The sequence below is a fragment of the Callospermophilus lateralis genome, chromosome 3 (genome assembly GCF_048772815.1).
Source record: "Callospermophilus lateralis isolate mCalLat2 chromosome 3, mCalLat2.hap1, whole genome shotgun sequence".
In the NCBI taxonomy this organism is placed as follows: Eukaryota; Metazoa; Chordata; class Mammalia; order Rodentia; family Sciuridae; genus Callospermophilus; species Callospermophilus lateralis.
This window is the reverse complement of record NC_135307.1, coordinates 139,103,966-139,130,715: the sequence shown is the minus strand read 5'-3', so window position 1 is coordinate 139,130,715 and position 26,750 is coordinate 139,103,966. Positions and strand designations below refer to the sequence as shown.

General features: G+C 44.0%; 1 protein-coding gene across 1 annotated transcript in view; it reads left to right on the top strand.

The window, feature by feature from the left end:
• The window catches only part of Fam174b (family with sequence similarity 174 member B), a 30,980-nt gene extending 8,565 nt beyond the window's left edge, over nt 1-22,415 (top strand). Inside the window, exons 2-3 of the mRNA XM_076848829.2 lie at nt 12,830-12,961; nt 22,228-22,415. Coding sequence (XP_076704944.1) covers nt 12,830-12,961; nt 22,228-22,231 — 136 coding nt within the window. The 3' untranslated portion in view covers nt 22,232-22,415. The remainder of the gene's footprint in view (nt 1-12,829; nt 12,962-22,227) is intronic.
• The last annotated feature ends 4,335 nt before the right edge of the window (nt 22,416-26,750 follow it).

Below are 26,750 nucleotides of genomic sequence, written 5' to 3'. Positions count from 1 at the left end.
GGATGCAGCTGGACGTCCGGGCTTGGCAGCATCTGCTGAGAAGTGGTGGTGCTTGCAGGAGTGAGTGGTGAGGACTGATAGTGCCATGCCTCCCTTGCCATGGGCAGGGATGTGGACCCTAAAGGGCCATTTATGATGTGTATTTCAAAGCACAGTGACCTCAGAGCTTCCGGTTGCCCTGGATCCAACAAAAGGTCCCTCTTGGTCATTGGACTGCAGTCCTTAAACCAACGAAGCTGTCCTCAGAGGCTGCCTTCTTTGCTTTAAATTTTGCTTCTCTCACCTGGCACTTCATGTAAAAACCAGATGGACCCAGCCCTGTGCAAACACACCCGACAACTGGAGGAACAGGACTTGGGGCACTGGTTGTGGCTGTCCTTCATATGGCTCTTCAAACAGGTCAAACCCAGGGCGTGCTGGCTTTGTCTGGGAGGATGAGAGTTGATCCATCCCTCAGGGATTGAGAGCGGGAAGGAGCAACAGGATGGGGAGCAGATGGAAGTGAAACACGGGAGTGTAATGAAAAAGAGCCCCAGGGCTTGAAGTTGAGCTCCGTGGGGTCAGCTGGCTCAGGATGTACAATCCTCTAGGAAGCAGAAACTCCTGGCAACACAGTGTTGTGTGCTGCATGCCACGTTGGGGTCTGTCACAGGGGCACCACTTTGTTATTCCTGAGGCCAGGGGGAGGGGAAGCATCTGGGTTATGTAAATAATGGCCAGTGTCTGCTGATCACGGTTACTGCTGGGGAAGAGAGATAAGGGAGACCTGGGTTGAATGCGTATCACTACATCTGTCTGGGCTCATGAGATTTCAGCTGAATTATTAAATATCGCTCATACTTATGACCAAATAAACATTGGCCCGGAAACTGAGTCAGAATTTGTAAACGGATGGCCCATGAGTTGGAAAATATGACCCACAGACATGTTCTTGTGTTTTGTTTTGATCAGCACAGTGATCACAAAAACTGAGATAGTTGAGAATACTTAAAAATTGGGAATCTTCCCATAAAAATCTGGAGCTCCTGCTTCTTTTGAAAGATGGGGTACTTGGAAGTACCGGGCCTCTGGTTCATGGGGCAGCAAGGGACAGGGGCTGCATAGTTGCTGCCCCCTCTAGGCTGGGCATGGTGTCACTCTTCAGGCTTCCTTGACTTGAAGGCAGAGCGTTGGTCACCAGTTGTCATTGTGTTTGTACCTGTGTTTATTTCACACCAGTTCTGCTTCATGGGTTTTCTGCATCTACAGGGCACTGGTGCATTTCAGTCGTGGACCTAGTACTCTGAGTCATTGTGCTTGAGTGTGTACTGGGTGCTGGGACAGAGGGGTCACAGAGGGGAGGGAAAGAGCAGCTCCAGGACAGGAGTAAGGAGTGGTTACATCTGGAAGGTTCTCTAGCTTCATGTTCCAGAGGGCTCAGTGGGGTCAGGGCAGAGCTGGGCTGTGGGAGTCTTGAAGTAACTCACTGTGCTGGAGGGAAATGCTTTGTGTCACGTGATGCTGCATTTGTCTGAAGATGCCCATCCCAGTGGAGCAGGCGAGATTTCTCTCACACTGGTGTTTGCCTGTCTCAGTGGCCTGTTGAATCTGCATTCAAGGGAAAGTGTTGGGTGGAGCTCAGGCGACTATACGCCCAGGGCAGGGAGGGAGGGAAAGCGAGCGTGTCTTGGCGGTAGGTGGTGGCAGGTTTGCCACTGAGACCCTGGCTAACCCATGGACGCTCTGGGGGCCTCTGGCACCTTCTTTTGGAAGCCAGGGCTGGAAAGCAGGTTTTGGGGTCCTCTTCTTCCTTTCGTCAAGTAGTTGGTTTTCTTGGGGGTGGCACAGTTATTTCTTATGTTCTGAGGAGGTGGTGCAGAGTAGAACTCAGGGGTCAAAGACGAAACAGGCCTGTGCTCAGAATGCTGGGTGCCACCACTTGGCGTTGAAGCTCACCTGTTATGTCACCCTGTCCCCAGTGTGCACTCACAGCAGCTGCTTGCTTCAGTCTCCCTCCCCCATGTTCATTTTCATTGTCTTTTACTACGTTTTTTAAATGTTAGAGGTCAAATGTGCTGCTGTGTCGAGTAGGGTGGTTTCAACAGAACTCGGGGCTGGGAACTATAGAGCCATTTGAGGGGGCTTCAACGTGGAACAGTTAGGTGAATGAACAGCCTTCGTTTCTGGGTTTGGGTTCTGAAGTGATCAGGTAAGTGGAGCGCAGCCACACTGAGGAAGCCACAGGCAGCCCCTGGGTGAGCCCTGGGAGCAGGTTCCCTGCCAGGAGGGCCGGTCACAACTTGGTCCACTTTGAAATTAATTTTAATTACTTTCTTTGAATTTTAATTTATTTATTTATAATTTTAATTTATTTATTTCCTGTTTTAAAAACAGATAATATATTCATGTGGTTCAGAATGCACAGAGAACAAAAGAGCACAGAGGGAGAAATCTCCTTCATTTCTTTTCTTTTTGATACTGGAAATTGAACCCAGGGGTGTTTTACCACTGAGTCATTTTTATTTTTAAATTTTGAGACAGGGGTTTCATTAAGTTGCTTAGGTCTTGCTAAGTTGCTGAAGCTGGCCTTGAACCTAGATCCTCCTGCCTCAGCCTTCCAAGTTGCTGGGAATATAGGCATATGCCGTCACTCTGCTCTTGAAAAATCTCCTTTTTGCCCTTGTCCCTCATCTTCCTAATTTTCTTCACTGGATGCTATCAATGTCCTGTGAATCTTTCCAGAGATATTTTTATAAATATAGAAACAAAGAATGTAATGTACACACACATACAGTGTACACACTCACACGGTTTTCCCTATTTTGTAACAACTTTATTGAGATGTAATTTACAAACCATATAGTTCACCATTTAAAGTGTCCAGCTCAATGGTTTTAGTATGTTCACAGAGTTCTGTTTTCAGTCACTCAAATCAATTTTAGAATATGTTCATCACTCCAAGCTGAAACCCTGACCTCATTGATGGTCGCTCTCCATGTACCTCCTCCCAGCTCTAGGCATCCACTTACCTATGGATAGACTGTCTATGGATAGCTCTGGTGGACTTTTCATGGGAACAGAATCATGCAATATGTGGTCTCTTCTGATGGCTTATTTTATTTAGCATATAGTAGTGTTCCTTTGAGTGGATATATCACCCTTTGTCCGTTCATCAGTTGGGAGATATTTTGAGTTATTTCTACTTTTTGACTATTATGAATAATTCTGCTCTCACCATTTTGTGTACAAGATTTTGTGTGGATTGTTTTTCTTGCTCTTGGATATATATATGTAGGAGTGCTGGGTCATATGGTAACTATGTTTAACTTTTTAAAAGAGCTGCCAAACCGTTTTTTTTTTTTTTAAATGATCACACTATTTTGCATCTTATGAAGGTTACAGTTTAGTTGGTTGTTGTCTTTTTGATTATAGCCACCCTGGTGGGTGTGAAGTGATATCTCATTGTGGTTTTGATTTGCATTACACGGATGACTAATGCTATTGACCTTCTTTGCATGTGTTTATTGGCCATTTATATATACTCTTGAGAAGACTGTTAAGATTCTTTGTGTATTTTTAAACTAAAGTTGTCTTTTTTATTGAGGTCTAAAAGTTCTTTATATATTCTAAATGCAAGTACATTTATTAGATATAAGATTTTCAAATATTTTCTCCCATTCTCTAGGTTATCTTTTCACTTGCTCGATTGTGTTCTTTGAAGCACAAAAGTTTTTAATTTTGATGAGGTCTGGTTTATCTACTTTTCTTTTTCTGCTTTAGCTTCTGGTATTCTATTTAAGAAGCCATTGCCTAATCCAAGGTCACAAAAGTTTGTGCTTTGTTTGCTTCTATGAGTTTTATAGTTTTAGCTCTTATATAGGTCTTTCATATTTACATACCTACATAGAAATTCCATTTTTAGGTAATTTTTATATATGATGTGATTTTAATTCTTTAATATTGTGTATAGAGCAGTCCAACTTCACTTTTTTGCATGTAGAAATCTTCCCTATCTTTAAAAAAATCTTTTGTCTTTTACACGTACACTGTACTATACTACTTATCTTGCTTTATAGAAATATATATCTTGTGTATCTGAGAGATTGGGTATAAAGCTACTTCATTTGTTCATATGGCTCTTTGTGATCATTATATGGATGTATCATAATTTATTTAACACATCTCCTATTAATGGGTCATTTCCCAAAGGTGGAAACCTAGATTTAGAAAGGTGCTAAAACTCTTCATAACTGATGGATATTGCTAAACTGGTCTCTGAACATAACACTTTACTTTTCCATAAGCAATTAACTAGAGAAATTGTTTCCTCACTTGCTTACTAACAGTGTTTTCAGACATTTTGATTTTTACTAAATTTGTGGGTGAAGAGTGGAATCTCTGTGAAGGCTGGATTTGCAGTCCTCATATTGAGTGTGTTTTCATAGTAAAGTATGTTTTCATAGTAAAGAATGCAGAGCCATTTGCATTTATTTCTCTGTGTGAACTACCTGGTTTATATCCCTTGCCAATTTTTCAGTAAGATTATTGATTTTTTTTAATTTGTAGAGATATACATATTAAGTAGGTTAGTCTTTTTATCTATAATGTGAGCTGGAAATATTTCCCCCAGTTTATCATTTGTCTTAAAATTTTTTTAATATTTATTTTTTAGTTATAGGTGGACACAATATCTTTATTTTTATGTGGTGCTGAGGATCGAACCCAGTGCATCATGCATACTAGGCGAGTTTGAGTGCTCTACCTCTGAGCCGAGCCACAGCCCTGTCTTAACTTTATAATTTTTATGTGTTTGAGTTAGTCATTGTTTTCTTTTTAAGGTTTTTGGGTTTCTCCCAGGTTTTCTTCTAGTACTTTTATGGTTTTATTTTCTACCCTTAATTCTGATCCATTTAAGGTGTGAAACATGGGTGGTAATTGAATGGTAACCTTTTACCCACCCATTTGGATGGAGTGCCCCGTTTATTCTATCCTAGATTCCAGGATGTCTTCGTGTCAATTTCTGGACTTTGTTTTCTGCTGCAGTATCTCTTTGTTAGTGGGCCAGCACCACTGAGTTCCATTATTGTGGTTTGCGGTGTGTTTTACTATCTAGCTCTGGCTCTTCTATTATTGCTGCTCTGTTCCCCCTGTGCTTTGGAATCAGCTTGTCTAACCTGATAGTATTTTGTTGTATTTCATTAAACATGAGACTGAGTCACAGTATGCCCTCCTTTCGTGGGCATAAACTTCTTTTGGTTGCTTTGAGTCAGCAGGTGCTGGCTGGCAATCAAGGGAACTTGTTTGTACTTCTAGCTGCCTGGGAAAAATCTGCTGAGTGCCTACTCTTTTTTTAGGTGTTGGGACACCCAAAGTCAGGTGAGCTTCCTCCCCACTGCTGGAGTGTGAAGAGCTTGGTTTTGGGGTGCGGCAGACCTGGGTTTGTGTCCTGCTAACTGAGGCAGGTCACTTAGCGTCTCCTGGCCTCAGTTTCTGGAAGCCTCCCTCCCTGCCTCACTAACTGGAGACTGTGGTGAGATCATGTGTGCACTGTTTGATGCTAAAAGTTGTTTCATCATGGTGGCTGTTGTTACTGTCACTCCAATGGAGCAGATGGTGCAGGAGGACCAGGTGTGCTTAGAGTGTGGACTGTGCCCCACAGCAGGGATGGGGCCGGTGTTTGGAGATTCCAGGAGTTGCAACAAGGAGAAAACTCAGCCTGGTTGGGGTGTTCTGGGAAGACTTCAGGAGAACTAGGAATGCTTATGGCCCTTGGAGTAGATAGGGAGGAGGGTCCTGAAGATCTATCTCCAGAACCCCTGCCACACCTGGTAAGAAGTAGAAATGCAAAGAAATGAGGGCTGAGAAGGAATGATTTGCTCAGAGGGACACAGACAAGGGAGCTGCTCAGCTGCGGCCCCAACCTTATTCTCTGGTCTCCCTGTCTGCATTGCCAACTGCCACACTCCAAATTGAACTGACCCATGAGGGCTCAGTCTTATTTTGTTTTTATTTGTGGGGGAGGGTGGGAAAAGAAGGCCCCTCTGCAGTTCTGTTTGCTGGGCTCTGGGGCTCCCGGGGACTCTGGGGCTCCCTCCCTCAGCCTCCTTGTTTGTCTAAGTGGGGTGCATGAGTGCTCATTGGAAACTCATTTCTGACCAGCTGTTGAAAGGTCCTTTCAGTAAACAAACCCTGTGGCTTTGGGATTACATTTCAGAGCAAAAGAATTCTAAACATCTCCTTTCTCTTGTTAGAAGTGTGCATTTGGGTTTGAATGAAAGATGAAATGGGCATTTATTTAGTCGAGACCACCAATGTCTGTCTCTTCATTGAAGTAGTGGGGTTCCAGAAAAGAAAAGTTGTGGCAAAGGCTCCCCGTAACTCTTGGTACCCCCACTATGGGGGGACTGGCGAGCAATATCTTTTCTGGTTTTTGATTCTGAATCTCCTTTTTTCTCTGCCATGCTTGGCAGATTTTTGGGGCTGCTTTCTTTATTGTCCTACCCCAACCCCACTCCCACACTCCATCCTGTAACAGGCCCTGTCAGTAGGATTTTGGGTCTGTGAACCCAAGTCTGACTCTGCACCTGGGCTCTTTTTAGAACCAGGTGCCTGTCTTTAAGCCTCATGTGTCCCTGAGTAAGAGGGAGCTACGGCTCCCTTGGCTTAGCTGCTTACTGTCTCTGAGAGACGCAGGTGACCTCAGATTCTTCGTGGCTGTGTGGTCTTTGCTTTATCCCAGGCTCCTGTGCTTGTCAACAGTCCTGTGAGTTGGAGCCACCCGGATGTTTGCTTTCTGAAAAAACCTGGCCACAGGTAGCCGTAAGCAGAAAATGTCATGCGATTGTCACCAGTGTACGGTTCTTTGTTTCTACAAGGGGATGAGTCCTAGGGTTTAAAAGGGTTTGAGAAAATGAGAAAATTATACTGATGTGTGGAAGGCTTATTATTAAAATATTTAAAAAAATCCCAAGATAGTGTTTATTATTATAGTGGTGGTTTCGCTTCATGCTGTGCCTCCCTTTGAGAATCCTTGGCAGTTAAATTCTTTAGGTTGTGTGTGACAGAAAATCTGGCCTGGAATTACTCTGGTGAAAAAAAAAGAGCTTTGTAGTTTTCAAAGAAGGCTGGCTTCATAGCAGATTTAGGATTTGGTCTCTCTCCCTCTCTCTCTTACAGGTTGGCTCTGTTTTCCATTCCTAGGAGGTAGAAAGATGGCTTACACTATTTAACTATCAAGGCTAAGGGTGCGGCACCCACCTGTCCCTCTTCCAGCCTTCCTAGGGAACGGTGGTTGTCTCTGATTGGTCACGCCTGCCTCCCCTCCCTCTTGCTATTGGTTGGCTCAGGGGTTGCTGCCATGCACTGATTGGCTCAGGCTTAATTCCTGTGTCCACTCGTGGAGCTGGGGGTGTGGCCAGGCATGGAGGATCCAGATGCCAGGAAGAGGGAGGTAATGGATGCTGGGGAACTAACTGCAGAACAGCATGTGTCCTCAGGGAGTCCCTCTTGGGAAGGGTTGGAAGTGTGCCTAGATTGATGTGAAATAGGAATGAATGTGTGAGTTGTGTTAAGTGACATGTTCCAGAAAGTGTAAGGAGGGCAAGGTGTTTTTTGATGTTAAAAGTCAAGTGGTGGCAAAGTCTGGTCGGGGTGTGGAGTGGGGCTCTCTGTTGGGAGTGAGTGGCAAGTGGCAAGGGAGAACTGGCGCCTTGTTTATTGGCGAGTGCAGGGTGTCAAGGTGACCTGCTGGGGCAGCCTTTGGTCCTCCCAGGGATAACATGTGCATCCTATGCCCTGCAGTTTTCCTGAATTGTTTGCATAGACTGTACTTTTAAGCTCTGTACTTTCCTCTCTTCATGACATATTTCAAACTGTGAGAGGTTGGGAAACACTTTCACTTAGCTGTGTGGGGAAGGAGGTGGCCAGTGCCAGTCAGGACCTTTCGGTGACTGTTCTGCCTGTCTTCAAACCCAGCTCTACCTCTGAGCAGCCGTGTGGCTTTGGGCAAATTGACCTCTCTGGTCCTTAGTTTCCTTAGCTGTATGACAGAGATAATAGTGACATGTCCCCTGTGGGATTATGTAGAAGCTGTGAATGTGAACATACTTGTAATTGCTTAGCCACAACCCAAGAAGAGCTCAACTCTTTTAGAGAATGAATGTAAGAAGGTGCAGGTGTAGTCTGTTTTCTGTTGTTGCTAGAGCATACCAAAGACTGGGTAGGTTATAAAGAAAAGAGGTTTATTTTGGCTCACAGTCTAGTCCCAAGTTGAAGGGCTATGTCTGGTGATAAGTGGTGCAGGACATCACACAGCAAGAGACAGGGAACACGTGTGTGTGTGTGTGTGTGTGTGTGTGTGTGTTTCTGTTTGTGTCTGTGTGTGGGGGTGGTCTCTCTCCCTCTTAAAAAAACCACCAGTATGCAATCCAGGGCTCCACCTGACGACATCAATCCTAACAGTTTTCCAAAGGCCTCTTCTCTAAACACTCGAGTTAGATTCATTTTTCCATCCTCTCAGTACCTCCCAATGGGGATTAAACTCCACAGTGACTTTCAGAGGGATCAGATCTTATTCAGCTCCACAGCGAGCTTGCAGTAGGGTCCACGCTTAGAGGAGACAGAAGGGGACGTGGCAGGGTCATTCCAACCCTAAGGGCTCTGTTTTCTATTTTCTTGTGCTCTCTCTCTCTCTGAGGCAGGGTGCCACTGTTTTCTGACCCCAGGACAGTCGGGCTTGGGGGTCTGCAGGTCTCTGAGAAAGTGTATCCACCCTGTTCATGTTTCCCTGCTTCCCATGGACCCCTGACTGGTAAAGGAAGGGTCCTCCTTCTGCTGTGAGGATGTGTGATTCCCCCACCCCTCCATTCCCGTGTGGCAGTTCCCCCCGACTCGTCAGCAGAGGCCCTTGCCAATGCACACGTGTGCCTTTGCTGAGGACTAAGTGTCTTTAAACTCACGAGTCTCAGTTTTCCCTTATTAACACAGTCAGAGTGAAACAGCAGAAATTGCTCTTCTTTTGTAAAGCGTGTTGTGTCTCAGAGAGTTGACGGAAATGTAATTTCTCTGGCTCATTATGTCAAAACTGGCGTTTGAAGCACGCACGAGGGCTCTTGCTAATGGCCCTTTGTATTAGTGAGGGCTCTCCAGAGAAACAGAACCAATAGGATGGGGTGGGTGTGTGTGTGTGTGTGTGTGTGTGTGTGTGTGTGTGTGTGTGTATGAGAGAGAGACAGATAGGGCAGGGGGAAGATGAATTTATTATGGGAAAGAGGCTTGCGACATTATGAAGGCTGATGAGTTCCTGCAGTGTGGATATTCAGGAGCCCAGGGCATAAGCTCCAGTCTAGATGCAGGCAGGCTTGAGACCCAGACACAACTGAAGTTTCAGCAGAATCCAAAGTCAGGATAAGAACCAGTGTCCATTTCTCCTTACTCCTGGAGGGAGGGTCAGCCTTTTGTTCTATGGTGGTCTTCTACTGATTGGGTGAGGGAGGACATTTGGCTTTATTCAGTCTGTTGGTCCAGAAACACTGTCACAGACATGCACAGGATAATGTGTGACCACATGTCTGGGTTCCGTGTAGCCCCATCAAATTCACATGTAATGTTCCTTCACACTAGTAGTGTCATCTTGGGGTTCAATAGTATTTTTTGAGATTGGCTGGAATGGTTGGTGCTAAAGCCACCCTAGGTCTTGAAGCTGCTGTTGTTTTCTAGCGTCTCTCATGGGTAAATGTTCAAGTGCCACGTTTTAGCTCATAATTTTCTCACTACAAGAACTTGTTATAAACAATCAGGAAGAAGGAAAGCCAGTTTCCACATGCGGAGGTACACTCTCATGAAGCAGGGCTGAAGCAAGAGCCTCCAGAACCTTCTCCCAGGGTCAGCAGTCAGTCCTGCCCCAGTGCCATTGACAAACCAAGGTGTCAAGTTCCAAGTATATAGTGAGGTTGACAAACGGGCTTCTGCATTTTCAAGGCCTCATGATACCTGAAAAAGAATTCCATGTAGAGCCTTGGCTCCTCAGCCTGAAGCCATCTGGGTGTGGTCCCTTTGAAGGTACACAGAGGGCTTTGTCAAGTCCTTGGGCTCATTGACATCTCCTTTTCTGGACATTCTGGATGACACTAAAGACATGTGAATGTGCTCTTGTCTCTGGTTGTATGTTGGGCCAGACATGAGTCGGGGTGATCATGGTGGGGAGCCTTGTCCCTCTGCAATGCTAAGCACTCCTTCTAAACAGCTGCAAATCATCCAGGTGGAGCTTTAGAGCTCTCTTCCTGAGAAAGGGGTGGTGTGTGGCTCTGTGTAAATTGGGAGTTGACCCTTGTCTTGAGGCCTTGGGGAGGGGTAGTTCTTCTTGGGCCTTTGCTTGGATTGCTTGTGCCATTCAGAGTCATTTCTGAGCTTAAATTCCCTCTATCCAGTAACAGGGGTGGAATTGGTCAGGGATTATAAATTAAAGTAGAATGCAAAGATTTATTTTATTCCTTTGTTTGGGGGTGGAGAGACTAGGCAATCTATTGATGCAGGGAGGGTTGGACCAACAGCATCTGTAAGGTTAGCCTTTGTGCTTTTGCACAAAGCCTGCTTTGACCACTCCAGGGTCACTGGTGAGGTAACTGGCCATGTTCCTTTGGCCTCTTACCACCAGACCTGGCATTGCACCATTCTTCATCCTGTGTTTGGAATCCAGGTAGACTCACACCTGTGCCTGTGTGTGTACCTGCAAGGACCTGCAGAGACATTGTTTTATAACTTGGCTTGAGATCATCAGATTTTATAGCTGAGTTATCCTCTTTCCCAAAGTGTTACCTCTTTTCTCTATGCAAAGTATGTCAAGGAGCAGGTGCTATATACAGGTCAAATAGGCTGTATATAGTACTAAAATTTGTTATGTGAGTGAGTGACACTTTGGTAAATCTCATTTTTGGTAACTCAACAGTAGGTAAGACAAGAGCAAGCTGCTGTTGTTAAGAACTTTCTTGAAAACCTGAAGGTGAAGTTCTGCTTTCATTTGTTTTGCCAACTTGTTGAAGAGTTTCTCTGTGCTGATGATTCCACAGAGAGCTCACCATGTCATTGACGTGGTCTCTGTGGGAATAACTTCTGGTCTGCCAAGAGAATGTGTAGGAGACATCATTCTTCAGTGCACTTGGGACCTTTGAGTTTGGTAGGTTTCTCATGGACAGTGTCAAATGTTCTTGTGAAGGAGGGACAGCAGAGAATAAACAAAAATTGGGAAGAGGTTCAAGGTAGTGCAGGAATAAGTGCAAAGAACATCGGTTGTCATGATGGCATTATAAACTTTCCAGCCATTTCCTAAGAAATATTACAGCCTTCATGCAGAGAGTCCTTGTCAGCCCTCTCCCTGTGGCTGAGGGTGACCCTCTGCCATCCCAAAGGGAAGGGTGTAGCGTTCTAACAACTGTCCTCATAAATCCTCACCGTGGAAAGATTATCAACTCATTCACACAAGCCCTTGCCAAATGAGAGAGGATTGAGCATTTTTTACTTCTGTTTGGTACCAACAGCTTTTGCCAAGAACTTCCTGCACTCAGCCTTGTTAAGCTCATCCTCTCCCCTGGTCCTCCCTCGCTTGCGAGGAAGACTATTTTATTTTTTAATTTTATTTTTTATTTAATTGATTTTATTTTTTAAATATACAACAGTGAAATGCATTACAATTATTATTACACATATAGAGCACAGTTTTTCATATCTTTGAATATAAAGTATGTTCACACCAATTCATGTCTTTATACATGTACTTTTTTTGCATTACAATTTTTATTACGCATATATACCATAATTTTTCATATCTCTTTTTGTATAAAAAGTAGGTCGACACTCAATTTGTGTCTTCATACATGTACTTTAGATAATGATGTCCATCACATTCCACCATCCTTGTTAATCCCTGCCTCCTCCCTTTCCCTCCCACCCCTCTGTCTTATCTAGAGTTCATCTATTCCTCCTGTGCACCCCCCTCCCTACCCCACTATGATTCATCCTCCTTATATCAGAGAAAACATTTGGCATTTGTTTTTTTTGGGATTGGTTAACTTCACTTAGCATTATCTTCTCCAACGCCATCCATTTACCCGTAGATACCATGATTTTATTCTCTTTTATTGATGAGTAAAATTCCATTGTGTATAAATGCCACATTTTTTTTTTATCCACTCATCCACTGAAGGGCATCTCGGTTGGCTCCACAGTTTAACTATTCTGAATTGTGCTGCAGTAAATATTGGTGTGGCTGTGTCCCTGTGGTATGCTGTTTTTAAGTCGTTTGGGTATAGTCCGAGAGGAAGTCTATTTTATTATAGTTTTATTTCTGATGAAACTGAGGCTTAGGGGGATTGGTTGACTTGCCCCTGATTACACAAGCAGAGTGTGGCTGAGCCAAGGACAACACTAGCCACTGCCAGCCAGGCTGTGCTGGATCCTTCCTCATGGAATGTTGTGTTCATCATAGATTTTTTTTCTTTGTTTGGCATGAATTTTGCATTCAGGTATCAGATATCTGAATTCAGATATCATCTTGGTTACTGAGTTGCTGGTGCTCAGGGCAGGTGTCTCTGCTTCACAAGTGAGGACCATACCACACCTTGTAGTGAGATCAGTAACTTGCTTGAGGTCCTGTGGCTGCTGGGGTCTTACAGGTCTCCTCAGAGCCAGGCTGGAGGCAGCCACAAGATGCACCTTCAGTCAGGGTCATTGTGCCCTCACATGGGTGGAAGGAACCCAGCTTGGCATGGGCTGCCATGTCTGTGTCCAGCCTCTGAGGCTTGGGCTTGGTGGCCTCTGTCCTAGCCCTGTTCTCATGAGTGTGCTTCTCTTCCAGGTCAGGAAAGAGGTTAAAGAAGACCCGCAAGTATGACATCATCACCACTCCAGCTGAGCGGGTAGAAATGGCCCCTCTGAATGAAGAGGACGATGAGGACGAGGATTCCACAGTATTTGACATCAAATACAGGTGCGGGATGGGGACAGAGCTGTCTTCCTGGGCACCTTTGAAAGCACGGGAGCCTGGGCATGTTGTGAATGTGCTCTCTTCTCTGGTTGTATGTTGAGCCTTGAGTCATTCTGCTTCTGGGTGGGGGGACCTGTGCTGATCCTTTCCCAGGACACACAGCACCCATAGACCCAGCTGACAGGGAAATGCTTACCTCTTGCTTTTTCCAAATGAGAATGCTAAGTCAGTTTTAGGGGAGGAAAAGGTGGGTCAGACTTCAGACAAGGAACTGGTCATGCCCCTGGCTGGAGGAGGTCTGAGCCAAGCAGCTGCATGCATCACACACTGTGCACCCAAACAGACGTTCCGTTTCAGCATTGTGCAAGCCAACAGTCAAGGATATGGGTGGGTGGGATTCTTGATTGAATGGAACTTTCCCATGATCTCCAAAGACAGGTGAGTTTCCTAAAGGTGGTCTGTAGGAAAGTCAGATGACTTCGTGACATCACAACTGCAGTGTGGGTGTTCTTATCCTTTTGGGATGTACTTTGAGTATGTGAGATTCTCAGTGAAAGAGCCAGAGGGCTTGGAGGCTCAGAGTTGGAGGAGAAGTTGCTTGTATAAGGTCCCTGGTAGTAGGAAAAGTGGAATAGAAATCCAGGCTGGGTCCTAGTCTGACCTCCCCCATTCCATGGCCTCTCCATGCCTGGGGTGGCAAGCCTTCTACACCTACTGTCATTGGTTTCTCTTCAGACATCTTTTTGGTCCTTCTATATAAATCAGTTTTCAGATTCAACAAAAACAAAGTGTTTGGAATTTTAATCGGAACTTCATCGACTCTGTAGTCAGCCAGTTTATGTTGGCTCTTCCAATCCATGAACATGGAATAACTTTCCATTTATTCAGGTATTTAAAAAAAATGTCTGCAGTAATTTTAAAAATTTACTCACAAAATCTTTAATAAATTTGTTAGATATGTTTGTAGATGTGTTTTACTCATACACACACACACACACACATATAGATGACTTCATATATATATGACCTTAAAATACTATTTTATTTATACTCATGTCTGAAAAAAATGTCTGGATTATCATATTTACATATATCTGGTTTTGGAAATAGCATTTGTTAGTTGATCACATCTAAATTTTATAAAAAACAATCAAACATTAAAATTGGTTGGTTATGGATAGCAGACTGGGGACAAACCCATGAGCTACAGTTTTCATTTTAAGTAAAGAATAACATCTTTTGAAAAGAATCAAATCAATTAGTAACATTCATCCGTACTGCAAAATTATATATATATATATATATATATATATATATATGTATGTTTATTAGTGATTTTATTGCCAAGTCATTTTATCTGTCTCACACTCAGTGCAAAGAAACAAAATATAATGTGAAGAAAACCATGTCCTCATCATTATTCATAATAGAAAGGATCTGCCTCTACCTGCAGGCCTGGGTGTATTGTATAATATGGAGCACTTACTGGTCTTTGTGGATCAATGTAATACTGTATTGATTCTAAGCCATGGAACAGAGTCACATCCATATTTGTTGACTGAACTGATTCCATGGAAACCATAAACTGAACCATTTTTATGCTATCTTCACATCTCACTACATAAGAAAAGACTCCAAATAAGGTGATACAATAATCAATCTGTTCAGAAATTCTACCTATAGACTCTTTCTTTAATAAACGTAGAGAAATGACCCTTTCTTGAGGGCATGGATACAGGTGCAGTTACAGGCAATGATGGATTAAAACTGTGTCTGGTATAAATAAAGATAAGATACTCATTGAAACTACTGTCATGTTAAGAAACTTAAACAATGTGTCACAGTTCTTAAAATGATGGTAAAAGTTCCACTGCTGGACTAACGATTAGTCCTGTATTGGCATTGTCACTGGCTATGAAATTTACCACCAGAGGTAAATGATTAAATTGAACCACTTGGTCAGCATTTAAGTTACAGCAAATATTTTTTTAAATTAATTTTTATCTATATGTGACAGCAGAATGCATTACAATTCTTTTTACACATAGAGAGCATAATTTTCATATTTCTGGTTGTATAAAAGGATGTTCACACCAATTTGTGTCTTCATACCAGTACTTTGGATAATAATGTCCATCACATTTCACCATTACTTCTAAACCCCTGCCTCCTCCCTTCCCCTCCAACCCCTTTGCCCTATCTAGAGTTCTTCTGTTCCTCCCATGCTCCCTTTCTCTACCCCACTATGAATAGCCTCCTTATGTCAGAGAAAACATTTGGCATTTGGTTTTCTGGGATTGGCTATCTTCATTTAGCATTATCTTCTTTAACTCCATTCATTTCCTTGCAAATGCCATGATTTTATTCTCTTTTATTGCTGAATAATATTCCATTGTGTATATATGTCACATTTTTAATCCATTCATCTATTGAAGGGCATCTAGGTTGGTTCCACAGCTTAGCTATTGTGAATTGTGTTGCTATAAACATTGATGTGGCTTTGTCCCTGTAGTATGCTGTTTTTAAGTCCTTTGAGTATAGACTGAGGAGAGGGATAACTGGGTCAAATGGTGATTCCATTCCCAATTTTCCAAGAAATCTCCAGACTGCTTTCCATATTGGCTGCACCAATTTGCAGTCCCACCAGCAGTGTATGAGTGTGCCTTTTTCTCCACATCCTTGCCTACTACACTTATTGTTGTTTGTCTTCATAATAGTTGCCATCCTGACTGGAGAGAGAAGAAATTTTAGATTACAATTATCTTATATCAGACAAAAGTGCCAAAAACATGCATTGGAGAAAAGATAGCCTCTTCAACAAATGGTGCTGGCAAAACTGGAAATCCATATGAAACAAAATGAAATTAAACCTCTGTATCCCACCATGCACAAAACTCAACTCAAAATGGATTAAGGACTTAGGAATACAACCAGAGACCCTGTGTCTAATAGAAGAAAAAGTAGGCCCTAATCTCCATTATGTAGGATTTGGCCCCAACTTCCTTAATAAGACTCCTTTGGTGCAAGAATTAAAATCAAGAATCAATAAATAGGATGGAATCAAACTAGAAAGTTTCTTCTCAGCAAAAGAAACAATCTGTGAGGTGAATAGAGAGCCTACATCTTGGGAGCAAATCTTTACCCCTCATACATCAGATAGAACACTAATCTCTAGGGTTTATAAAGAACTCAAAAAACTAAACACCAGAAAAATAAATAACCCAATCAATAAATGGGCCAAGGACCTGAAAGACACTTCTCAGAAGATGATATACAATCAATCAACAAATATATGAAAAAATGTTCATCATCTCTAGCAATTAAGAGAAATACAAATCAAAATAGCAAATACTTTTGTATTTTGAAAGCCCAAGTTTACTCCTCAGCCTGTTGTAAGGAGCAAAAGTCAGTGAGAAACCAGTTCTGCAGGCATACTCTAGAGTGTTTTCACCACCACCTGAATTATAGACACTCCATCTCTTTCTGATACAGCAGTGGCACGGGCCCTTCAGCATTGGGTCATTTTTGATACGGGAATTGTGTTACCTCCCTAAGCACCTTCATATCTCTCCTCTGCTCCTATTCTAGGAAGAAACTCAGGACCCAGCAAATACATTTGTATTAATCGCCTAACCCAGGCTGTTGGCCATAATTAACCCTCCTATCTCCCAGGCTCAATCTCCATGCCTGGGTTTCTGCTCCTGGGGCTGCAGTCTTCTCTGCTGTCACTTTGAGGACAGCATCAAAAACATCTTCCTTCATAAGCTGCCACTCTTGATTAGTGACTTCATCAGGAGTAACTTTCTAAAAATATTGTTTTTAAAACTTGTTCATAGCAGTTGTTTTTTTTTTTTTCAAAATATAGCAACTTGCCAAACTCTTATTAATTCTAGTAATATAAATATAGATTATTTTGGGTTTTTAAGAGTTGTGAGGGTCTCCTAGGCCCTTTTGCCCTCTCCCTAGTCCTTAACCATTTTTTCTTTTTTTACTCTTTTTTCTATCTTGTTTTCTAAGTCAATGTTAAATAAAAGTGGTGATAACAGGCACCTTATCTTATTCTTGATCTTAAAGGGTATGCTTTCAATATTTGACCACTAAAAGTTATAGGGTTTGTTATAGGGTTTCTGTGGCTCTCCCTTCCCCCACCCCCAGGAGGTTTCCCTCTATTCCTAGGGTCTCAAAGGTGGATTTTATTCAGTGTTTTTTTTTTTTTTTCTTGCTTCATGGAGGCTATCTTTTTTCCTTTAATCTGTTAAGGTGGTGAATTAATATTCATTAACATTCTTTTCTTTTTTTTTTTCTTGGTACTAGAGATTGAACTCAGGGGCACTCAATCACTGAGCCACATCACCAGCTCTATTGTTTATTTAGAGACAGGGTCTCACTGAGTTGCTGAGTGCCTTGCTTTTGCTGAGGCTGGTTAGAACTCACAATCCTCCTGCCTCAGACTCCTGAGCTGCTGGGATTACAGGCATGTGCCACCGTACCCGGCTGATATTAACTTTCTAATATTCAATCAGCTTAGCATTCCTGAGATAAAATGAGTTTGATCATGTTATCTTTTCATATGCATTGCTCCACTCAGTTGGCTAATATTTTGTTTAGAGCTTTCTTGTCTCTCTTAATGACTTAGATCTAGGCTGTCATTTTCCTATTTTGTAACAGCCCCATAGGACTTAAGTTTTCCTCGTGTCATAAAGTGAGTAGAGACATGGTTCCTTATTTTCCACTTCTCTGTATCAGTTTGTGTAAGATTGGAATGACTTGTTTCCTAAATGCTTAATATAGCATGCTAAAACTGGCTGGGACTGATGCTTGCTTTGTGCATAGAGTTTGAAAAACACCAATGTTCAGTTCTTCGAATAGTTACAGTACTGTTTAATCTGTTTCTTCTTGGTTCAGTTATCCTGAGTTGTCGTTTTCAGGAATTTTGTCCATTTTGTCCAAGTTTTCCAGTGTGTCTAATGAAGTTACTCCCAACATCCTTTTATTATCATCTTGTAAATCTTGGAAACATGGGACATGCAGGTGGTCCCCTTTCTTAATTCTTATTTTTGCCTTTTCTCCTTTTTTTTTTTTTTTTTTTTTTTTCTGGATGTCCTGCAGTGAGTTTATAAATCCACACAAAGAACTAAAGTTTGGCTCCTTTGATTCTATCATGGTTTTCCATTTCCAGTTGATATCTGCATCTCTTCCTTACGCTTTCTCTGGGTGTGTTCTGTTCTCTTTTAACTTCTTTCATTCAATATTTGACCTGTGTGGCTACCTCCCGTGGACACTCACTGTCAATTTCAGGCTCTACCCTCCTCCCTGCTTATCCTGCAGAACTGAACTTTGGGTGGATCCTGTTAGAAGTTTGGGCTGTTTGTGGTTGAGATAAAAAAAATCAGGATGTGAACAAACTTGAAGCCAATTCACCAAGTCCGCCCCAAGTCATCAGGCCCTAAGACAATGGACCAAGTAACAAAGACTGGGCAGTAGTAGCTTTTCTTTTTTGCAGGTGTAATGTCCATTACAGAAACTACAGGTAAGAAATGGGGAAATGAAATGACCTATGATCTCATTGCTTAACGGTAACCACTAGAGTGTGTGTGAGTACCCATCTGTGGATTGCTGAACAGTAACCACTAAGTTTGTGTGTGAGTACTCATGTGGATTTTCTTTCCTGTTGAAATAGGACCACGTTGCAGTGGCTGTTTGGGAACACTTCTATGGCAACATTTTGCTAACAGCTTTTCAGGTTAACAAGTAGGAAAGAACAAAGGCTTTAAGGCTGGTTTCCTGTTGGGTGTAGTGTTTTTAAGCTCTCCTGTCTGCACATTGATAATGTCGTGGCTCAACCAAAAGAAAATCTTTTTTTGGTTCTTTCTAGGAAACAGACTGCATTTAATTCAGATGTGACTGGATCATGACTGTGTTATTTTATGATCAAGTGGAAAGAGTAAAATCATGTTTTTTAGTGCCAAGGTAGTAAGGTGATAACCCGCCTATTTGTACTGCACGTGTAATTTTCTGATAACGTCTCGTCACCTGGAGCCTCTGCATTATCAGTAAGGCCTTTTTTCCCCCCTCCAAGTTTTTAGCCAGGTGGGAAATGCAGAGGAAGAGAAGATGGGCAGAGGGAGGCTTCTGTTGACAGCACTCTCTTTATGCTCCGTGTACCTGGGGTGTCGTCATCCATGAGATGAGACCTCCAGCCACTCTGGCCAGATAGGGGTAGGAGAGTCTTTAGAAATGACTTTCCAACTCTGCACTTAAAAAGACTAATTAGGAGGGGGAAGCGATTGCTAAATGGAGTACAGAGAACCCTGGGGTTTTGAAATGGTTCCATATTTCAAGAGTTGTTTGGATTTCTCTTGTGTGTGTTTGGGGCACGGTTGGCCTAGCCTGCACTTGTGGTGGATGCTTTGGGCCTCTGCACATCCCTGGTTCATTACAGGAGACTTTCGACACACCCCCTAGGCATCTCCCAAGGCAAGGCAAATGCTGGCTCTTCCTCTCGCTTGTGTTTCGGGCAGCTGGGCGGCTGTGACCAACTCAGCCCAAAGATGTGCTGCGGAGAGAACCCACTGCTCCTGCCAGCCTTGCCTCCCTGCCAAGAGGCAGGTCTCTGTCCCCAGTTCTTAAGTGTGGAAATGATGTCCCAGGGGGGTGTGGACAGTATAAACTGCCCACCCTCTTGGGGATAGAACTTGCTGCAATGGTGTAATTAGAAACCCATGAGATTTCTGCTGTAATGCTGGGACGGTGTCTGACATCTCATTTTGGGAACAAAGGACATTCCATGCTGTTCCCAGCAAGAGGTCCCTGCAGGGTAGGCAAGGAGTGGGAGAAAACAGACCTACTTGCTCCTCCTAGGCTGAGGCTGTCCAGGCTCTCATTGCAGTTGCTAGATACTTTCAGGGTGGTGACTTCTTGCAGCTGCTTCTGCTTCTTAAGGGGCCCTACTTGGCTGGGCTTGGAAGGCCCTTCTACTCACCCAGGCCCTGGGCGTTTAGTTCTGTTGTGGACAGAGAATCATGAAGTGCTCATGATGGGTGGTGGGGCTCCCCTCTGCTCCATTGCTCTGGTACAAGGGGTATAAACTGCAACCAGGATGGAGTGAAGGCCCAAGACCAGGTAGAGAGTCTGGGTGTGCTCTTGGGGCCCTGGTAAGCTGCAGAGTTGCCTCTCAGTGTGGAGTCACTCCCCCACTCCCCTGCCCACAGGAGGGAACAGGTGGCTGCTGTAAAAAGCCAGCCTGCACCGTGTGGACATGGCGGCTCAGCCTGTATACTTTCCTTCCCCTGGTCTGTTGGATCCCTTGGTGGCTAACATGAGGATGCCCATATCTGTGTTTTTCTTTAAGGTTTTTAATTAAGACAACTTTCAAACTTAGTGCAAAAATACAAATAGTATGGGGAGGACACCTTGTAACTTTCACTGAGATTTTTCCGTTTTTGACGTTTCTTCTCACCTTATGATTGCCCTTTGTGGGTGTGAACATACAATTTTTTTTCCCCTGAGTCATTTGAGGGTGTATCATGGCCCTTTCCCACAAACATCAGGATTAACACATCATGAACTGGAAATATAAGTAAAAAATGCATTTAATGCACCTAACCTAGCAAACCTCATAGCCCAGCAACACAGTTCTCTGGAGTGCTGCTTGTTTGCCCCATGCCCATGTGGCCGGCTGGGAGCTGTGGCTTGTTGCTGCTGCATTGGGAGAGGGTTTCCCAGCCTGGGAAGAGTTCACAATTCAATGTGTGGTTTCTACTGAATGTGTGTCACTTGTGCCTCATTGTAAAGTTGAAGAATCATAAGTCTAACTCGTGTAAATTGGGGACTGTGTGCATGAATTTCCTAGAAACAGGATATCCAGTACTCAGGAGGCTGAGGCAGGAGAATCACCAAGTTTGAGGCCAACCTGGGAAACCTAGTCTCAAAATAAAATAATTAACAAAAGCTGGGGATTTAGCTTGAGGTTGTAGAACAGGCATTCTATCCCCGGTAAAACACACACACACACACACACACACACACACACACACACACACAAAGGATATCCATATCTTTCAGTAAATCACTACCTGATGTGGTAATATTTGGGAGCATGAAATTACAAAAAGACATCCATTTTATAAATTTTATTAAGCCTTCGTTTTTACATGTATGATTATATATTACCTGTAATCCAAGCATTGACAGATGATGGTTGCAACTGTAACTGGTCAGCTTTTTCCTCCCGAGTTCCTTTAGATGATATTTTGAATAGATTTTTTGAGTTTTTAAACTTTTTAAATATTCCTTTCAAAAATATTTCTTGTATTCATTACATTGTCTAACCCTACTTTGGTGTTGGAGATTAAAGGTGAGCAAACTTGGACGTGGATCTTGCCTATATGATCTGTTATTCTAAGCAAGAAACAGATACTGATCAGGTACTTACACAATTGAGGATCAGCAAACTACAGCCCATGGGCCAAATTTAGGCCACTACCTGTTTTGTACAAGTGTGTTAGCTTTCCATCACTATAACAAAATACCAGAGGTAATCAACTTAAAAATTGAAAAGTTTTGTTTTAGCTCACAGTGTGGAGGTTTCAGTCCGTGATCAGTTGGCCCTGTTGCTTTGGTCCTGTGGTGAGGCAGCACATCATGGCAGGAGCACGTAGTGGAGCAAAACTGCTCACCTCATCAGTGAACAAGGAAATAGAAGATAGGAAGTGACCATGATCCCATAAATCCATTTGGGAACATGCCCCCAGTGACCTGGTGGTCTCCCACTAGTTCTGCCACCTCCTGGTAGTGCCAGCTTGGGGACCAAGCATTTAACACACAGACCTTTAGGGGGACAGTCCAGATCCAGGATATATCAACAGCTTATGAGCCAAGAATGATTTCTATATTTTAATGGAGGAAATCATCAAAAGAAGAGCAACATTCCATGACACATGAATGTTACATGCAGTTCAGATTTCAGTGTCCACAAATAAAGTTTTATTAGAATACAGCCATGCCCAGACATTCTGTCTGGTTGCTTTTCCACCAACGGCAGCAGGGCTGAACAGTTGCCACAGAGCCTGCCTAACCTGAAAACTCTTGAACTTTTACAGAAATAGTTTGCTGACCCGTGGTGTAAACACCTGGAGAAGGGCTGGGAGGGGAGGAGAGTAGGCAGTGCAGTTCAAGGGATGGAGACTGTTGGGGAGTGATGGCGGGGTGGGGGGAGGGTTTGGTGCTCTGCCAGAAGGCGCTGATTCTCCATCCTCCTTTTCTTTCAGGTAAAACCTGTTTCCCAGGGGGTTGCATACCGTGGAAAGTTGTTCAGCTGCAGCCTGGGCTGTGAAGGATCTGGAGCAGTCTCGCGTCCACGGTGTTCAAATCAAAACAAACAACATTCACGAAACTCTGGCTCCGTCATGTGTGTCCAGTGTCCATTCAGAGTGTCACCATCAAGCTTGTTTCCAAACCAAAACACGGGAGGAGTTGTCTCTGCTACTTTCTGGGTGCCCTTTTAAAATGTCACCCCTTCTCCTGCCTCCCTTTGGTTTTTTTTTTTTTTTTGCCTTGCTAAAGCAAAGGGTAGAAACATGTTGAAAAATATTTTTAAAGCAACTGTTGACAATAGTGGAACTATAATTAGGAGGATCGAGTATCTAAGAACAGCCTGAAGAGTCTTCAGCTGTACACTTAGAATTCCTGCCACTCTGCTCTCCTGGATCTCTACTCTAGACATCAGGCCCTTCGGCAATCTTTTTGGCTTGGTGGGGGCTCAGGCCTTATTTTGGTGAGGGCTGTATGAAATTTCAGGTGGGGAGTGCTGAGACTGGTTGGCCCCTACTGGAAGTGAACCAGTATTGGCTCCTGTCCCTACCACCGCACACCTTTATTAAAGGGGATCAGCAGAAATAGGCCTGGCTAGTTCACAAAGAATTTAGAATTTCAATTATCAGGGAAAACAAAGTATGTGCCTGTGTGTGTGGACATGTGTGTGAATACATATAAAATAATTTCTCCTCTCAAGGGAACAGAAAGCACTGGGCAGCTTTGGGTTGGTAACTTTTTTTTTTTTTAATGCTTTTGTGTGTGTGTTGTGTGTTTGTTACGATTCTACATTGTTTGTCTTAGAAATATAATTAAAAATCACTGTGGTAATTTAAATCAATGGTGATTTGGCTGGGTCAAGTGAAGGACATGATTAGGGACTCTACTGGCCCTGAAGTCGGTCTAGACTGGGAACCTCCTGGATCCAGGAGTTTACTCATAAGGACCCCCTCCCTTAGGTGTGGGTAGGGTCTGAGGCAGGCCGCTTCCCTGGGAGCCTGTGAGGTAACTTTACCCAGAGATACCCTGTGGAACAGGACCTTGGGAGACCTCTCAGACTGACAGAGGCCTCCCATTTTGCTCTCCTCCCCTATTGATGCAGCCAGTGCGTTTCTATTTCAAGCCTACTAGCAGTGCCTTTGGGACCCTGGGGTTCCATTCTGTCTCAAAAGGTGTTTTTAATTTTTTACCCTTCTTTTCCTTTCTGGCACTGCCCCAGGGTTTGTTATGTTTGCCTGTCTATGGTCCTGTTCCGTCGGCCGGGATAAAAACTCCCACCTTCCCCTCCTCAGGCTCTTTGGTTTCCTGAGAAGGGCTCTCTTGGTGGGAGGAGATGGGCAGGGGCTTCCGTGGTCCTGAGGCCCACCTGGGTGTGGGTGCTGTGTGACCCTCGCTGTTAGCAGGCATGCTGATGGCACAAAGGGAGCCCTGGAAGCCCAGGCCAAGTGTAGCCCTGTGGCTGGTGCTGCTGGGCTGTCCACTGTGGTGCAGCCCACATGTTGGTGCCTGCTGGGCCTGGCCCTGTGGCTTCACCTCCTTTGTTGACTCTTCTCCCCTGGACTCTGTTTGTCAGAGGGGTGGGGCTGGAAGCAGAACAGCTGTGGCTGCGCTCTCTCCCCGCTCCATGGTGGTGTGCTCACGACCAGAGCAGTGACATGAGGAAGCCAGGACACCTCGCAGCTGTGCGCCTTCTCAGCCTTTGAACGGGAAATGCCCAGCTCTCATCTGCAGAGTCTTATGACTACAGCTCAATCGTCCAGAAAAGCTGGATTCTTCCGCCTTATGTCTAAACCCCGCGCCGCCTTGTGCTCACCACTGGTCCCGGCTGGAGGGGACACCGACAGTGACTTTCTAAATCCTCGGTGGAACTTCAGCACTACAGGCGCTTAAAATAAAGACCTTTTAGACATGAACCCGTGTGCATTGGGTCTGGATATTTCCTCAGGTGGGGGCTGGCGAGGTTCTTTCCTGTGATTAGGAGTGTGGGTGCAAGGTTGTGGAGGAGGGAGGGCTGGCTCTAATTTTCCAGGTGGTTGTCATGAGCCACATCCTGCATTGTTACCTGCAGGAGGTCCCGGGGTCCTGGTGATTTGGAAAAAGGCTTGGGAATGAAATGGTGTTACACACACATGTGTGGGCTCATTTGATCATTTCCTGGAAACCGGCTATAGGTTAGGAGATACTGCCCCCCATTGTGTTTGGAAACTCTTGGGATATCTGCAGAGGACACAGAACTAATCATGTTAAAAAAAAAAAAGTTAGCTTATCATTTCCTCACACCTGGGTCAGCATAAGCTTTTTATGAGTGTGAATGGGATGCATGCATCCAGGCTGGGTTAACCCCCAAGTGAGTAACAGCCAGAAAAGAAAGCTCACTTTGTTTTCCCCTCCTATTCTAACGTGTCACCCTTGGACAGGACCAAAAAGCTGAAGGGTATGGTCTACTTGACTTCTCTGCCCTTTCTTTCTCTTTTGCCATAACTGTGACTGGAGTTCTCTGGGATAGCTCTTTATCCAAGCAGGATTGTGTTGGAGGCAAGCACTGGATGGTGGATCTCCCATCATCTCAGCTCCCTCCACTGAGCCCCTTCCTGGGATACACCCTCATTGTGTTTGGAAACTCGGGGGGTAGAGTTAAGTTTGCTTTGGTGCAAATGAATGACTTAATTCTCTGTGTGTGTGTGTGTGTGTGTGTGTGTGTGTGTGCAGTTCTAGGGATCTGGATGTGTCCACTCCTACACCACCAGTGTAGGAAAAGGATCTGTCCCCATGAGGCCTTCTGGCTGTTCCTACCGACAGGTGGGAATCAGTGCTTACCACCCTCCAGCCCAGCAGTGCCAGAATTTCTTGTGGCTTTTATTCATCAGAGAATTCAAGAACACTTGCTGTGGACTCAGTGTACAGTATACAACATACAACTTTTGAAAACAGGGTTAATTTTCCATTATTATTGGGAACCAAATAGATGTGAACTTTCCAGATGGTTGTCATGAGCCACATCCTGCATTGCTACCTGAGTCTTTGGTCCACAAAGTATCTGGGTGTGATACTCTTTGTAAAGTGCCTCAAAATTGCTTTTATTTCTTATATGAGGTTTAGTGGGTTAGCTTAGTAAACTCCATATTCCTTTCCCTCCAACACCCCCTCCAGTACTGGGAATCGAACCTAGAAGCATTCTACCTCTGAGCTATACTACCAGTCCCTTTTTTTTTTTTAATTTTTTTTTTTTTAATTTTGAGACAGGGCTTCACTAAGTTGCCCAGACTAGCCTTGAACTTGCAATCCTCCTGCCTCAGCCTTCTGAGTAGTTGGGATTAGAGACATGTGCCTAGCTTGAGGGGATGGGTTTCTGGATGAGCCAAGTCTACGTGGATGGGAACACAATAAGCTCATATGTATCTGTTGGCAAAGCAGGTAGCCCACAGTCTCCAACTTAAATATTTAAATGGATCATCTGGCATGGGCACTGTGAGCAGGTGTCATGCTGTGAGTGTTTTGAATGCATTAGCCTCAGAGCCTGCAAAATTCTGCAAGAAAATCAGCTGGGCAGGACCAAGGATCAGGATGCAGGCAGGCCTCTATGTGATTCTTGGCCTTGCTGCTCGTGGTCTCTGCCATGTTAGCCTTACCCTCCCCCACATATAATATGGGAGAAACCATATTCCATTGGTTATTGTGATCATTAAAAGGTATAATTTAGCCAAGAATGTGCTGCAGCTATCTGGCATGGGGACACCCGGGAATGGTCACCATTAATGATATAGAGTTCCTCTTATGTGCCAGGAACCTTTGCATATAATTCAGTTCTTCAGTGAGTCCTTGGGTAGGTGTTATCCCTGGAATAGACTTGAGCATTTGGTGACCATTTACGCAGGCCCAGGGCTGTTCCATTCAGCCACTTTCCCTCCCTAGCTCCCCAAAAGGAAACGGATCCATTTGCCTAGCACTTCAACACCCTCTGAGTCCTACTGACAATGTGGTGAGATGGGTGAATGCCTTCATTTTCTATGTGCAGGAATGAGTCTGGGAAGGTCAGTCACTCTGCAGGGTCACATAATTCATGAGGGGAAGGTCTTGAATCAGGAATCTCCTGCCCTTTTCCAGTTCATTTATGTGAAGGGAAGAGGTGGGATACTTTCCTTTTGAGACTCTAAAAGTTTACACTTGGGATGGTGAAATGCCTGAGCTGTGGCTCAAGGAGACTTAACAAAGAGGTGCCAACTCAGCTGTGTCCCCTCCTGGTGGGAAAAGGAATCTGTAGGGCAAAGGGGCTATTGTCCCCTGGAGCCCATGCCTTTCCCTTTTTAGATTTCACCTAGGCATCCAGGATTCTGGAACGCTTTCTGCCCAAATGTGACTGGAATCTGATTGGGGTGTGTGCTGGGGAACATAGCACACCCGGTATATCAGTCTGCTTCTGTTGCTGTGACAAAATACCCGAGAAAATTAACTCAAAGGAGGAAAGTTTGATTTTGGCTCA